The sequence below is a fragment of the Marmota flaviventris genome, chromosome 19 (genome assembly GCF_047511675.1).
Source record: "Marmota flaviventris isolate mMarFla1 chromosome 19, mMarFla1.hap1, whole genome shotgun sequence".
Taxonomy (NCBI): domain Eukaryota; kingdom Metazoa; phylum Chordata; class Mammalia; order Rodentia; family Sciuridae; genus Marmota; species Marmota flaviventris.
The window spans coordinates 24,363,499-24,379,129 of record NC_092516.1 but is presented as its reverse complement, the minus strand read 5'-3'; the positions used below and the strand labels follow the sequence as shown (position 1 = coordinate 24,379,129).

At 52.2% G+C, this 15,631-nt stretch overlaps 1 protein-coding gene across 4 annotated transcripts in view; it reads left to right on the top strand.

Moving 5' to 3' along the window:
- Window positions 1-15,631, top strand: part of Auts2 (activator of transcription and developmental regulator AUTS2) — a 1,136,204-nt gene that overhangs the window by 1,054,194 nt on the left and 66,379 nt on the right. For all 4 annotated transcript variants that reach the window (XM_027948695.2, XM_071605467.1, XM_027948694.2 and 1 more), the window contains exon 6: window positions 33-84. In XM_027948695.2, the coding sequence (XP_027804496.1) occupies window positions 33-84 (52 nt within the window). The remainder of the gene's footprint in view (window positions 1-32; window positions 85-15,631) is intronic.

The window sequence follows — 15,631 nt, the reverse complement described above, 5'->3', positions numbered from 1 at the left end:
CCTAACCCTTTCCTCCCCTTCTTGTTTTTCAGGCTTCAGATGCCAGCTCTGAAAAGCTCTTCAACACTGTAATTGTGAACAAAGGTAAGGCTCCTTCATTCTTCTGAGTGGTGGCTTTTTTAACGTGAATCTCCTTGTTGTCCTCGTCTGGGAGGAAAGGAAAGGACACCAGTGTGGTCTTCTGCTTTTCCTTCTGAGCTGCTGTTCACGTTCTGTGCTTATGCTTGAGACAGATCTGAACGTTTATGATGCATTAAGAGTATCTTAAAAGAACACGCTGAGTCCTTGGGTGGGAGCCCACTGCTGCCCGTGTGACTGTGGCCTCCTGTGGGAAGCTGCAAGCGGGAAGGTCTCTCAGATGTCCTAGCTTGGCTGTGGCTTGCCAGCTCCCTAGCAGAGGGATTCAGTAGTCCCCTACAGTGCCCACTGCAGTGACCGACCCTTGGTGCTTAGTATTCACAGTGCTGCGGCCATAAACCAAGCCTTACTCTGCTGTGGGCTTTCTGTAAAGTTAATAAACGAGCCAAGAGGGCAGAATTTAAATATGCACTATCCCCATTAATTTCTTTCAGACCTCTATCTAGAGTAAGAGAGGCTAATGATATAGCAGTACATTAAGGGAGGACTTATCTTAAATCATTGCCAGTAGGCTTCTTGGCAGTTTTCATTTGTAGCAGTATTGTTGGAAATAATGAAATTTAGGGAAGTCTCTAATCATGGGCTTTGAAGGTGTGTAATTTGAAAGGTATAAATTATACAAACTATTTAGTCTTTGCTTTTCCACTATAGAACCTGATTTAGGGCCTTGCAGGATAATTGCTAAATAAAGAAGATGGTCTGCCTGTGATAATTTCTCTCTGTCACACCGGGGATCTTGGTAGCCCTGGATAAGAGTGGCTTCTCTTCAAGGGGACTGTGAGGCCATTTCAGCCTTCCGGGTGCCTTGGCTAGCATTTTTGTTAGCTGGTTAGTAAGACATTTCCAAGTGCAGTTATTTTGACTCCCAGATTATTTTGGAATTTGAACCAACTGCAATTTTAAATAGTACATTATGTTTAGCGTTCCCTTGAGGTGTGTGTGCTCATGTGATTGCTGTTACTCCTAGAATTACTGTCATATTGAATTTTATCTTTTTTATTGCGTAATAGAGTTCCAGTTTTATATTTCATCATATTTTTTGATGGACTGAAAGTTTGTATAAATTTGTTATCCATAATGCTAAAAGCCCAATAAAAGAAGATATGTGCAGTTCCTAGCAGACAGTGCTCATGCGTAAAAATACATAATTGTTTACTGCTCATTTTGATGAGGGAAGAGCTTGGGAAGACAGTGGGGTGTCCTGTGAGAACTCAGGGTACCAGAGGGAGACTGAGCAGGGGAGGGCACAGAAGAGGCTTCTGGGACTCCTGACCTGCCCAAACAGCCAGACAGGACTGAGTCTTTCTTTTGCTAATTTGCTATTAAAAGCTTTGGAATGTGTTTCCCCTTCCTGGGGCTGCCCTGAAGGCTCTGGCTCTGGGCTGGCCTTGGGCCTCCCTGGCCCTGAAAGACCCCTCAGGGTGATGGAGAGGGACTGAAGAGCTGCCCCCCTGCCCCCCCCCCCCCCCTCCAGTCAACCTTTCCCACATTCTTATTTTTGTTTACTTACAGAGTGTGATTTGTGGCATCTATTTGGTTGTGAATAGTCATCCCCTGACAGGGCCCTTTCTTCTGAGCTGCTTTTCTGGGGGTGATTTAGTCGCCTTGAAAGGATTAAGGTTTCTTTGTGTACTAAAATCAACATAGGCTTTTTCTAAGCTTTGCTTGGGAAACCATACACAAATAAGCATTTTAGTTGATGGCAGATTATTCCTTTGCCCCTTATTTCCATCAAAATGGCCTTTCTTTTCTCCTCCAGAGTTTCCCCTTAATGCCTTATGCTAATTCTTGTTGGTAACATGAATGACAAGAGCGGAATCAGTGCAAATCCAGGTGCTGCAAAGTAGACTGCCCGGTACCCGCACCCCTCCCTGGAGAGAAGGCATCGCAGGGGGAGGCCTGGGCAGTTTTGTTAAGGGGATTAGTATTCAAACTGCTAAATATCAGGAAAACAACTTCAAAAAGAGATTCATTGTGCAGCGATAATGTCAATAATTGCTTCAAGACAGGTGCAGAGTCTTGTTCTGTGCTTGGGTTTGGGTCTGTTTCTGCTCTGGGTAGTGCCGGTGTTTACTGGATGGATGGTTGACAGGGCCTCCAAGGAACTGTCAGCTCCCAGCACATCAAGTTCAAGTTCTCCTGCAGAACAGCCTGCCTGCCTGAGAGTTAGGTTTGCTGTCTCTGTCCGGTGTCTTTAGCCAAGAGCAATAAAAAGCCTTGCAAGAAAGGGCAAATCTACACCAGGTAACAAACACTGCTGGGAAAACCTTCAAGGCCTCAGCGTGCTGAGCAGTCTAAGGACAGTGTGGGGGAGCTGACACCATGTCCCTCCATCTGGAGACTCTCCCTCTCAGAAGCCTGGCAGTATTCTGGCCTGAGAGGAGCGTGGCTTTAAGCTCTTGGTGAGGTTATGCTGGCAGAGTCAGTCCATAAAATTTCCCTGCAGGAGGGCAGTGCTAATCTCACCAGCTGATTGTAGGGAGGAGGCTTTGACATTGGGCTTTACAGTGCTGGAGAGGATGCTCTGAGCTGAACAAGACTGGGGCTCAGGTCCTGCCTGTCTGCTCCTGAGCCTGAACCGGTCATTCAGCCCCTGTTGGCCAGGATTGCCAGTCATGGTGAAATCAGCCCTGGCCAGCATCTCTGGTGGGAACAAAACACTAACTGGAAAGGGCTGAAACAAGGGCTCAGGGAATGTGTTTTCTACAACTTGTCCGAGGACTTTGTTTTGACTCCCATATTGTAGAGTCCATTCGAGGCAATGGAGAACCAGTCAGAGCTTTCCTTCCAGGTGTTCCAAACATGGCTTCCATGAATGCCTTGTATTTCCTGTTTGGAAAGAAGCTAACCAAGCAGCACGTGGTTACATGTGCGCACAACACGCAATGCAGCGCGAGGCAGGGTGGAGTTGGGCCTCTGCATTGTAGGGATTCATGCTGTAGACATAAAAAATAGTTTAATCAAGGTCATGGTTGCCTTATTTAATCTTTATGTGTTTAAATGTTTACAGGATGTTCATGTGAATTTTATGAATCCTTCTGTCTTTGTTACTCAACCATCTGCCAAAGAAAAAATTAATTTTCCCACTGAGACAGAAACAGAGAAACTGACTTACTGTCCCTGTTTAGCAGGACAAACTGCCCTAAGAGCAGCAGGATGCGCACCCCAGTTTGTGGAGCTTTCATTCCTAGAGGGACTGGCCAGTGCTACTGCCCCTTCTCAGGTGCTCCTCCCTGTGGCCTTGCCACTTTGATGTGTAGTTAAGAGCAGGAAGGAGGCTCTGGCTGCTTGCAGTCACACTCATCCTGCTGGGTGATGAGTCTCTTCTCCAGTTCCTGGTGACTGAGAGCAGAGCCCCAAGGAGGGAACAGAAGGAAGCCTTCATGGGAGGTGGGAGGAGGAGCAGCAAGTGGTCAGGTGTTGTGGAGCCTTCTGTTCTCTGGATTCCAGCCCTGAGGGGGGCCCAAGATCCACACTGGGAGGAGGAAGGCCCTGAGCCACCTCCCTTCCTGACTCCTCCCAGGACTGATCAGCAAGCTAGGCAAGCCAGACATGGACCCTGCGACTTTCTCACCCCTTCTTTCCTCCACCTTTGTCTCAGGTTGTAGAGTTGGACCCTCCTGGGCAAAGGCCCTGAGCCAGCAGGGAGGGAGCTGTGCCCAGCTAATGGGCATCTCTGGGGGGCTGGAGTGGGAAATAGTCCAGCTGGGAAGGGGTCCTGAGTTCTGCTCCCTCCTGCCGTGAGCACCCTCCTGGGCAGGACCCACCACACCCGGTCAGATCAGCCCTGGGGAGTCCGAGTGGGTGCTGCGTCTCCATGATGAGCACCACCTGGAGCTGGATCTGACTCTGCCAAGGCCTGACCATACCTCGTAGTGGACCGTGCCCAGCCTCCTGGGCTGACTCTGTGCTGAGGGTTTCTCAGGGGACTCAGATGAGATGGAGCCCCAGGTTAGGCGTGTCCTTTGCGTGTTTGGTCGTATGGCTTATCAGCATCTTGGAAAGAAGGTCTGACTGAAAAATAGCCTGAGTTCTGAGGAAAGAGGCGAGAAACAGGTTACCCAGAAATAGTGCTGGCTCAGAAACTAGGCGCCTGTGCATCCCTAATGGCTGTGACACCATTTCGTAAGGTTTAGACATGAGGGAATTCCTTGGTTTCTCAACAAAAAATGGTTAAGAGTTCCATTACCACCAGAGCCACCATTGGCTTTGAGGAAAGTCCCTCCCCTTGGAACGATTCCAAGTGCATGGAGATACTGCTGTGGACTGTGGGCTGGCTTTCTAAGAAAACAGATGGTTTAGACTGGAGTCCACATATAAAGAACACAAGGGGAACGTTTCCGGTCCTCGTGGTGGCCAGGTACAGGTAGGCATGCAGGACGAGGTACAAGGGCCTTCCCGTATGCGCAGGAGTGGACAGGCCAGCCTCAGCTCTATGCACTAGCTGAGCTTTTGTCACCTCTTAGATCCCAGCTAAGGGGACGTTGGAGCATCACTTGTCTTGATTTTTCTCCCCCTGGACCTTTTCTGTGCTGTTGGAGCGTGTTCCCTGGGGTTTTTAGGAGAGGGAGATGTCTGGTGTGTGGAGAATTAAATGGTGCTGAAGGGTAGTTGGTGCCTGGTGGGAGACAAAGTCCTGAGCGCCTCCTCCCCCTGGAACTGCAAGTAGCGCCATCAGCCCCTTTTGTCACAGAAACTGACCTTCCCTTGGAAGCAGCCTCTAGAAAGAAGCTGCTGTGTGGAGTTCTTCTTTGAAAATTCTTGGAAACAGATACTTTGTTCTGTTGGTGTGAAGCCTCCAGTAAGAGCCCAGAACTACTCCATGTTGTGACGAATGTCTCTCTCGACCTGTGTCCCATGGTTGCCGCTGGTCCTCCTGCAGAAGGCCTGCTGCGTGTGCAGGGCCTGGGTAGAGCAGGCTCCCAGCGCTGCTCTTCTGGCAGAGGTGGACAGTGCTCCATGCAGAGGATTTCCAGGTGTCTTTGGGGACGCACTCAGTGCTTTCCAGGGGGAAGGCAGAAAGCCGGATCCCAGGCCCAGATGCCCTGTGCCCACTTGGGAGCCCATCAGAGTGTAAGGGACGCTGGAGGCCCTGTTCAGACTCCCAAGCCCTGCGCTTGTTTTATTAGTGATCACTGGGTCCTCGGAAGGAGCCGCCCCAGCCTGGCAGGCTGGCTGAAGGCTCAGGTGTCAGCCCCTCACCCTGTCCTGCTGGCCTCCAGAGTCATATACCCTTCCTGGGCGCCACTGTGATCAAGAAAACAAAAGCCTCAAATCCATCCTCAGACCTTGAAGGAAGAAAGTTAAATGACCACAAGGGCCCTCCCTGGACACTGTCAAGTACTGGCCAGCTCCGAGTGAAGGAGGCCTGCACAGACCCACGGCCTCTGATCATTTCTGGTTTCTGACAACTGCAGAAAAATGTTGTTTTCTCTGAAAATGTATGTTTATTTAACTAGGTTTCTTTTTGCTTCACAATCTGGATTCCATTCAGTCAGTTACCACTCCAATTAACTAACAATTATTTAACATTAACAGTAATTACAGACGCCAGTTAAGCGCCTACAGATGTCAACTGTTAGCTTTGTACCTAATCACTCAATGAAATGGAGAAAGTTCAACAAACATCAATTAGCCAAGCAATTAGTATGAGTTAGGAAAGAGCATGTTATCATGTGTGAGCTGATTCAATTTATTTTATTTTGGCAGTAAAACACACACAGGCAAGCGCAGTAAGTTCCTCAGATAAGATACAACTCCATTGTTTCGCAGCTTACTAAGAATTCTTTCCTTTCCCGTGCACAAGTCAGACACTCTTGCCTGGAATTTATTTAACAAACAAAATTTGTCTCAATTACTGGGAAAGCCCAGCAATGCTCAGTCTCGGGAAGCAACTTTGGTGAATTATGGACCCAGTGCACACACTGGACGAGGAAGTGCCAGGAGCCCTCAGAGGAGAAGATGATTGATTCCCACTCGAGTAATCTGCTCCGTGCATTTCGGATTTTTACCAGTTTATTCCTGAACCTTTGGAGCTAGTGCAACAATGATTTTATTAATTTCATGGTGCCTGAACTTTTGCTCAGCTGTCTTGTATTTAGCCTGGAGCTAACATACCTCCTTGCTCAGTCTGTGCTTTAAAAAGCAGAAACGTCTCTCTGTTGAATTCTGCTCCTGAACCCGCCAGGGAGACTCAGAGGTTCTCTGTCCCTCCTCCTGTCCCCCGAGACTCCAACCCCCCACCCTCCATAGGCTTGATCTCTGTGGACCTGCTGAGCCTGTCTGGATGTACTGGGAGGGTACGTTCTAAGGCCCAATTACAAGAAGTGGCCCATGAATTGGTATTTGGAGACTCATTTTGCCTCCAGGAGGAAAGAAAGCTGGTCACAAGAGGCGTTGTCTCTGGCTCTCTTCCTAACCACCCCCTGAGGCCTGTGGGTAGGAGTGGAAGAAGCCGGTCCCTTGTGGAGTGCTCTCTCGGGTCCCTGTGGGTCTGATGTGCAGGATTTTCCATTTGAGTAAGCCTCTCTGCAGGAACTGAATCCAGGAGTTGGAAAATAAATACAGTGCCGCTGGCATGGCTTAGGGTAAAACGTCACTTTGCCCCTTGGGCTCTCTGTGGAAATCATTCACTGGTGCACAGTGGCCCGCGTAGCCCGCGAGGTCTTGGCCCTTCTGATTAATAGGCCTGTTAGTTGGCCTTTGTACATTTTTGCTACAGTAACAAAATAACCTCCAGTGTCTCCTGGTGGTGTCAGCCGGACATTGGCTGGTGCTGGACATGGGCTGGTGCTGCGGGTGTGGCCGCCGCCTCCTCCTCCTGGGGCTACCTGTGTGGTAGTTTTCCTGGGAGACAGGACAGAGACAGCCTCTGTACCAGGCCTTCTCAGGTCACAGCCATCACATTGGCAAGAGCAGGTCACATGGCCAAGCCTGCCATCAGTGGAAGGGAAGATGCACAGAGAGGAGGGACACACCTGGAAGGAAGGAAAACAGTGCAGGTGATGCTGTCACCTGGGGCCCATTTCCCAAGGCCAGGACCTGCTGCTGGTGCAGACAGAGGGTGCTGCACTGCCACTGCCTAGAGACCTGTTCACCCAGGCCCCTTGCTCTGCCCAGGCCCCTTGCTCAGTCCCTGTTATCTGGATCACTTAAGTCCTCAGGGAATTAACTGCTTCCTTGTAATTCACCTGGCTTAGCTTATTGCTGGCTTTGAAGGACTATGGGCAGAGCTACTCTAGAAGGCAGAAGTGACTTCCAGGACTGTGAGGGACATCTGTGGACTGGCCAGACGTTTAGCTCTTCATGACTAATCTGAAGAAACTTGGTCTGCCGCACTGGCACCAGCACTGTAGTGCAGAGTAGAGGTGTCGTAGGGTTGAGTTAGCATGTAGGCTGTGGGTTCCAGGTGGACACAGGCACAGGGTAGAATCTTAGCTTCCCTGCTTAATAGCTGCAGGACTGGGGCTACTTACAACTTCTTAGAATCAGTTTTTTCTTCTGTAAAATTGGAGTAGCCAAGCCTATCCTAGTTTCTATGAGGATTAAATGAGAGTATTATATAGAAAGTACTTGGCTGCTTTGTGCTGTATTTTGATGGGGTCACATACTTGGCTGAGCACTTGATAGGCATGACCTCATCTACCTTCACAGCAGCTCGTCCATTAGAAAGTAACTTAGAGATGGTGTCTCTACCCTGTGTGAGGGTGCTAGAGTTCTGTGGGGACAGCTGGCATTCGTCGTGGAGTACTTGCTTTTTGCCAGGTAGTGTTCTAAGCACTCTTCACATAATTCACTCAGTTTTCAAATAAGGAGGCAGGATCAGAGTGAGTAAATAACTTGTGCCAGCTCACACAGCCAGTTAGTGGTGAAACCAGGTCCAGCTGTCTCAAGGCAGGTGCTTCTGACAGCCATGCTGTGCCAGGACCTGGGGACACAGCAGAGGATCAAATAAGGGTCTCTGTCCTCACTGACGGGCGAGCAAAACAGGTTGGTAAATAGAGGGACATAGAGGAAGTTGGTGCTGTGGGAGGGCACAGGCAGGGACCCCCAGCCAGGCGAGGGTCTCCTCAGGGCTTCCCCACACCTTCCCCAGATAGCTCATGTTCTCTGCAGGGTGGCAGTTCCCACCAGGACTGTCCAGCACCCAGGAGAGCTCCCACTGTCCTGTCCACAGAGCTCAGATTCAGGCCCCCCCAGTTCCTGGCCTTCAGAGGAGGGTCCTTCTCCCAGCCTCTGCCCCACGCCCACTCCCAGGCCTGCCAGTGAGCCCTCTTTGCCTTGCCCTAGGTTTCAGTGGTGACAATCGGGAGCTCACACAGGGGCATTTCCCTTGCCACCACCACGCAGGCTCAGGCCCTGATCTGTGCTGGGGCACGTGGGGCCCAGCTGCTAATGGGGAGCCGCATTCTAGGGCGCTCAAGTCTGCTTCTCTGACCCTCGTAAACCTTCTCTTGTAAAGACGGAGGCTGAGAGCACATCATTGCTTTTCTAAGAGTCCTTCTGAAGAGGGAAGTGTCTCAAGTGTGCCCGTTAATAGACTGATGTGGGAGGCGGTTATATTTGGATGCCTTTAAAAGCCACTTGGAAAACATTTTCCCTCTTATCTATCACCTTTCACATCTCTCAGCAGAGTAACACTAAAACCTAATTTTAGCCACGATGACATCATTTTCTCATTATCTGTTTATAGCCAGGATGGGTTTTCCATAGTAAATCTCCTCTCCCTGACTGCCAACTCCCCCAGCCTCCTGGGCCCATCTCTTCAGGCTTCTTACCAGAAAACTTCATCCAAAACCTGGATTTGACAAGCAGTCTTCTAAAACCAGATTTGTCACCTGCTAAATAAATGACATCAATGATTATTCCATTTATTTCTTCAGTTGGCTTACAGGAGAAGCCATGTTGAAATTGATCCTTTCACTCAACAAATAGTGAGCACTGACCACCTCGCAGGGCTCTGGCACATGGCCAGAACAGGAAGAGTTTCAACTGCTTTCAGATGCTGAAAGAAACTTGCTTCCCCCTCCCCCTCTTTGTATTGTTGGGGTTTTTTTGTTTGTTTTTGGCAGTACTAGGGATTGAACCCAGGGCCTCCACTTGCTGGGCAAGTTTCTTTTAAACTTTTTAAGTGGTGTCATGGCAAAGAAGTCACTTACTAGTTTAAAAAAAAAAATAGTCTTAAGGCTATTGGGACGCAAAGCTGATCTAAGATGAACCCTGAAAGGTCAGCCAACCAGAGACAGACCAGCCCTCAGAGGCCTGTGGAGCGTGTTACCTGTTGAGCCACAGTGTGCCAACCTGAGCTCTCTGTCAGCTGAAACCTACCCCTCGAGTCTTCCGCTCAAGATCAGTGCTGCTGTTACGTCGGCTAACTAAACCATGGCCAGGACTGGGGGAGCTTTAAGGGTCTGTGGGTGGGTCCGTCCGTTGCCCTCTTGCACGTCTCCTCTGAGTTTGATGCCTACACACTGGACAGGTTGGCACACTACAAGGATACAAGACCTAGGCACCTGCGCACAGCTTCTTGTCCCAGTCAGTGAATCTCAGTATTTGACTTGCTTTTCTAACTGTAACTTTAAACAATGGGACGGACTCTGACGTTCCTGTGGTTGGAAGGCCAATGTCTGGGCTGCAGTGTTCCGTCCCTCGAGAGCTGCCAGAGAGTGGCCTGCATTGAGGGATGTAGCGCCGGGTACTAGTCAGGCCTGACTTCAGTCCAGGCTGGTGAGGGGTCATGAGATTAGGCCTCTGGCCCCTCAAGAGGGACTGTTGCTCTGTAAGGAAGATCTTAGGGGCAAGAGATGGAGCCTGGGCACGAGGGCATAGGAGAGCAGCATGAGCCTCCGCAGCTCAGGAGCCAGCTGTTACAAAGCATGGTGCCCTTTTCCTGCCCGGATAGTGCAGATAGACGGATGGTGCAGACAGGCGGCCTCGGCTGCCTAGCAAACGTATGGCCCCGTCTGTAGGAGGCCAGGGTGTGGGCACCTCCGTCCTCGACTTCTCAGTGGGTTGACTGGCATCACTCCCTGTCTCCTAGGCAGGCATTGCCACAGGGGAGATGGGGGGGCGGGGCCAATGCCAGAGAAGGTCCCCGCCTGGGCACCCCAGGGGTGAGTGCCAGGCAGCTTCTGTTCTGAGGTGACTCACTCGGGTGAACGCGGCTGGGCATCTAGGTCATGGGGCTGTCCCCACCTCCTGTCCCCTTGAGCTGGCGGACCCTGATTCTCCCGGGTGGTCCAGCTCTTCTTACTGGGCAGTCTTTTTCTCACCTGCCTTTGGCTAAAAGGCGAGACAAGGGGGACTTCATTCTCTCAGCAGGGCCTTGCCGCTGCTGGACTTTAGCTGTGTTCTCCTGGCATCTGTTAGGAAAGGTCTCAGGGGTTCCCTGAGAGGTGGCCCAACCGGAGTCCCAAGTGGGCCTGAGGAGGGGCAGGGCAGTGCTGTCACCACCATCCACAGGCACCTGCAGGAGCACCCCCTCACCTGAGGTCAGAAACCTTGGAGAGGAGGAAGGCCACAGATGGCCCAGTGAGGACCTTGGGAAGCAAGTCCCTGGGTCAGGGCCGGGCACCGCGCCGGGGCTCTGGAGCATTAGACCACAGGAAACTCATGGTCTTGCTCTTTTGCGTTTGGCCTCGGGCCAAGTTGCCCTGCGTGATGGCCTCTCCCCAAGATGTAGGCATCAGTAAGTTTGGTTTCTGCTCCGGGGAAGGAGGACTCGTGGCTTCCACAGGCAACAGGGGCGACTCTCACCTCCACCCTGGCTCACGTGCCCCAAGGAGTAGGCAGTTGACAGAATGACCCCTTGTGCTGTTTGGTCAAGACTCTCCCCCAGAGTGTGCCCTCAGGTCCTGCAGATGCCTGGGTTGAGCCTTCTGCCTTCTCAGGCCCTTCAGGTGGAGGGAAGAGCTCCTACATCTCCTCCTGTGTTAGCTCCAGACCAACTTGAAATCTGCCTACTCTGAGGGTTTTGGTGTGTTGAAAGTTAGGCGACTTTCCGAGCTTCCCGGCACCTGCCAGGTATCTTATCCTATTCAAATACCCTAATTGCTGCTCGCTTCTCGCCGCACATCATCCCAGCACCCAGCTGACAAACCAGACCTTCACCTGAGGGCCTCATTATGCTTTCTGCCTGTGTGTCAGGCCAAAAATACCTCCCCAGTACCTGCTCGACATCCTGGGCTTCCAAGTGACAAACAAATAATTGGGTGAAACAAACCCTGGGCGCCAAGCGGCTGCCAGCGGAGTGGAGCACGGAGAGTCCTCGGCAATCACAGTCCCGGCGCTGCCTGGTTCGTGTCAGAGCAAATCTTTGAACAGTGGGTTCTGCTGACACCAGAGAATGACAGCTTTGGAGGTGGCATGCTAGTTACTGCTGCAAGTGAGGCCTCTCATGTGCTGCGTGACAAGCGGCTGTCATTCCCCTACAGGAGAACAACTGACACCTTGGCGTGGGGCGGGCAGGAGGCAGACCTGCGGGGCAGGGCGGGGAGAGTGGCCCAGGTTCTGGTGGCCATTTGCATCATGGCAAAAGCTGGCTCCCCTAGTCCCCCACGCCGTCCCCTTGGGCTTCTGTTAAGCCTGTGAGAAAGGCTGCACTGCAGGCCTCCTCCTCCCTGCCTCCGAGGGCCATGACGGTCCTGGCCCAGGATTTAGTTTATAGAGCGTGGACAGGCAGGCCTCTCCTGGTGAGGAGCCCACTATTGAAGGGGGAGGGCCGAAGAGATTCAGGTGCAGGGACGGGTGTGGGCCCCTGGTTCTGCGGTCTGGCCCCTGCAAGATGGCTCCGCAATACCAGCCCCCATGTCGTTAGGTGTGCAAGGCCTCAGGGTGCTCCCCAGGCTCTCAGAATTAGAGATGGCAGGGGCAGGGCCACCCTTTGCTCAGGGAGCCTTCTGGGTCCTCTGAAGCACACAGCCATGGTGCAGGTGTGAGGAGGAACACCTGGGCAGTCGTCCGCAGACTCCCTCCCTGAATGCGTGTGCTGTTGAACCGTGGATAGGCGTGGCCCTTGTTGGGCATGTTTCTTTGTCTTTTTCTTTTATATGTCAGATGCAGCTGATCCGTTGGGTTCCAGCCTTTGCACACTGTAGCCTGGTGAGCAGGCCTACTGTGTGCGTGGCAGAGGCAAGGCCTGTAGCTGGGCCTGTGCTGATCTGAACGAGGCTGGGAACCATGACCTTGGGCCAGTGTCTTGCTGAGCTAACTTGCGCAACGACTTCCCAGAAAAACGCCAGAAACGCCGTTCTGCTCAGTTCCTGCTTGGCAGATGCTGCAACCAATGCCACTGGCCACCTGCAGGAAGGAAGGGTCAGCACAGCACAAGACACACAGTCCTGGGCACCAGGGCTCCACCCCCAGGACCTGTTTTGTAAACAAAGTACCAAGCAAATTCTTTATCAAACCGTGGCCGTGCAGGACTGGAGAGTAAAGGACAGCAGTGTTGAGACTCCAAAATTGTAATCATTAAGTTGAGTTTTCCAAAAAATGTCATAGCAGTTTTGCATATGACCTAAGTAGGAGCGCTCCTCTAGATGACTCCAGGGGTAGGTGTTGGCAGCAGTGGTCCTCAGCTGGAGCCACGTCAGAGCTGTGGTGCAGAGGATTGTCTGGACAGATGGCTGTCCCCCCAGATGGTTCTGTGAGGTGCAGGAGCTACCAGGGTAGGCTGAGATTCACAGGTGCTGATGCTTTCCAAGTGTAAATGCCGTTTCCAGTATATCTGAATTCAACATCGGCCCCAAGGTGTGTAGAATGTGAACACTACACAAGAAAGTGAGTAAGATTGTGAATATTACACAAGAAAGTGAATTTAATGTTATCAGGAATCACAAGCTTCAAAAAATGGAAGCTCTCAGACCTCACTGGGCATGGAAAGCATTGTCCGAGTCGCCTTGGCCTGGTCCCGTGATGCTTAGGAGATGGGCACACTCTTTCTCCGTGTGGTGGTGTCTCCGTGTGACTCGGGCTCCATGCTGCTTGGCCCTGTGGGTGGCTGTGCCCTTCAGTAGGGAAAGGAGCTGTGTGTTGTTACAGGGCAGGTGTGCAGGACCCCCAGTGGCACCTGTGCCCCGCTGTCCCCAGTGCCACTTCCCACACTGCTCACATCCCCATGCGCCCGCCCTCTCCCTAGCCCCTGTTCCCCAAGTCTCTGGCTGGTTACATGAGCTAGGTCAGCTGTCCTGGAGGCTTTCATATGCTGTAAGCCCTCGTGGGGTCACTAGCTTGTTCCTCTGTCCCTTGTATGTGCTGTCCAGTTTTTCTTCCTCCCCCCGTAGCTTTTACTAGTGCATAGTGGTTGTGTAAAATGGTGTGACTTCTTGTGAGGTGTTTACCATGCACACAGTGTAGCTCGGCCAGTGTCCCCCAGTATTCCCCTTCCTCCAGCCATCCTCCAGGTACTACTACTCTGCCGTGCATTTTTTGTGGGACCCCTGCACAGCCTCTCCAGCTTCCACATATGAGAAAACAGGTGACCCTTGATTTCTTGAGTTTGGCTTACTTTCTTAATGTCTTCATTTCCTTTCATTTTCCTGTGAATGACATAACTTCATCCTTTACGGTGGACTGAAACCCCACCGGGTACCCCTGCCGTGTTTTCCTGATCCCTTGGCTGGTGGTGGACATGCAGGCTTGCTCTGTGCTCTGGCCATTGTGGGGATGCAGTGCTGTAGGGTGAGGACTTGAGTTCTGCAGGTTGGGCCCCCGGGAGTGCTGCAGCTGGGCGCAGAGTCAGGCTCCCCCTCTGTGAGGAGACTGCAGCTGGCCCGCTGACCCACTGACTGTGGGTGGGGCCACAGCTAAGTGGTGAGCTCAGGCTGAGGCACCTGATGCCTGCATCGTGTGGCCAAGCCTGCCTCCAGAGGGTCTTCTACAGACAGCCTGCTGGATCCAGGCTTGGATGGCTGGGAGCAACAGGGGCCTTGACCCTTTCTGTATTTTTTGGCTGAAGTTCATCTGCAAAGCGCATTCCCTCCTCGCATTCCCTCCTCGGCTGGTGCTCTTCTCGCAGGATAGTCGATACATCTTAATATTTCCTTTCAGTTGCAATGACACCCTGCCACAGGCCCCGCCCTGGGACTGAGGGGCACACAGCAAGTGCCAGGCTGGAGGGCTGTGCAGGGTGTCATTTCTGAGCCACTGTTACTTACTTATTTGCTGACTTGTTTATTTTCACTGTCTTGAGATGTGGTCTCACTACATCGCCCAGGCTGGACTCTGACTCCTGCGCTCATTCTTTACACTGTGCTGCACACACGTTTCCCAGCCCAGAGGCAATTGTTCCAAAAAGATCCTCACTACCACACATGCTGAGTGGACCCCATTATACCCACCTGCCTGCTGCCCACCGTGGTGAGGTTCTGGTCATCCTTCCTCTGTTCCACCCTGGACTGCAGAATGTTCTGGTGGAGGAGCAGGTTGCCCAGCTGAGGTTCAGCTCTGCCTCAGCTGAATCCTCAGGGCAGCCAGAGCAGGGTCCCCACCCGTCCTCTCATTGGGGCCGCTCCCTGCACCTGGGGAAGACCTCGAGCAGCTCCGTCCCTCTCCCAGAACCAGGAGCCTTCCTGTGGTCTGGGCCTCCTTCCATCCCACCCCACACTTGGCCTGCCCTCTGCCTCGCTGCTTCTCAGATGTGCTGTATCTACAGTGTCTTCAGAGTGTCCTTGGCTTTAAAAACAACCACAAAAGTACCAACGAGGTCCAGTCCTGCTTCTTGAAGTTCTTGATCCAAATAAACTTTGGACACTTTCCCACACCACTTCTGCAGAACATCCTGCACTGCCTCTCTCTTTGGTGATGATTGAGTGGCTGTAGGATCTACCATCCAGACCTGGACACTTCTCAGAGTGAGAAGGACTGTTGGTAACCACTACTTGGGGATGACAGGCATGACAAACAGACTAGGACATACGTCTCCTGGTGATGACCAGGATTTTCACAGGCTGTTGAGGCGTGTGGGTCAACTGGTGGTGATGGCCAGCATGTGCGGAGGACTTGCTCTGCACCAGCATTGTTCTGACACTGGGCATAGACTGGCTCTGGAGTCCGAGGCAGCTGGCCCAGGTGGTGCACCTCACCAAGGACTCCGCTCCCCAGGCGTGCCACCCCCAGGGGCCAGCAGGGCTGCGTCTTGTGAGTCAGCAAGTGCCAATCCAGTTGAAGAAATTGAGAGGGAAACCTGAGCATCTCCTTGCAAAGTGTGGGGTACGAGGCTGCAAAGGGCCCCCAAAGGGGAAATGCAAGGGAGCCTGGGTTGGAGCGACTAAAACACTCAGGGTCACTCCAGGGGACTGGGCTGCACGGAGTAATCCCACAGAGACAGAGATACCTTTTTCTTTGGGTCCTCTGACGGCTTCTCTGACAGCTTCTCTGACCTTAGGGGGTCCCTGACAAGACAGAGAGAGCGCACGCGCCGAGCCCTTGTATTGGGGAGAAGCCATTCAAATGAGGCAAGGGGTCAGGTGGGAGGGTGTTGAGTCTAGCTTCTTTA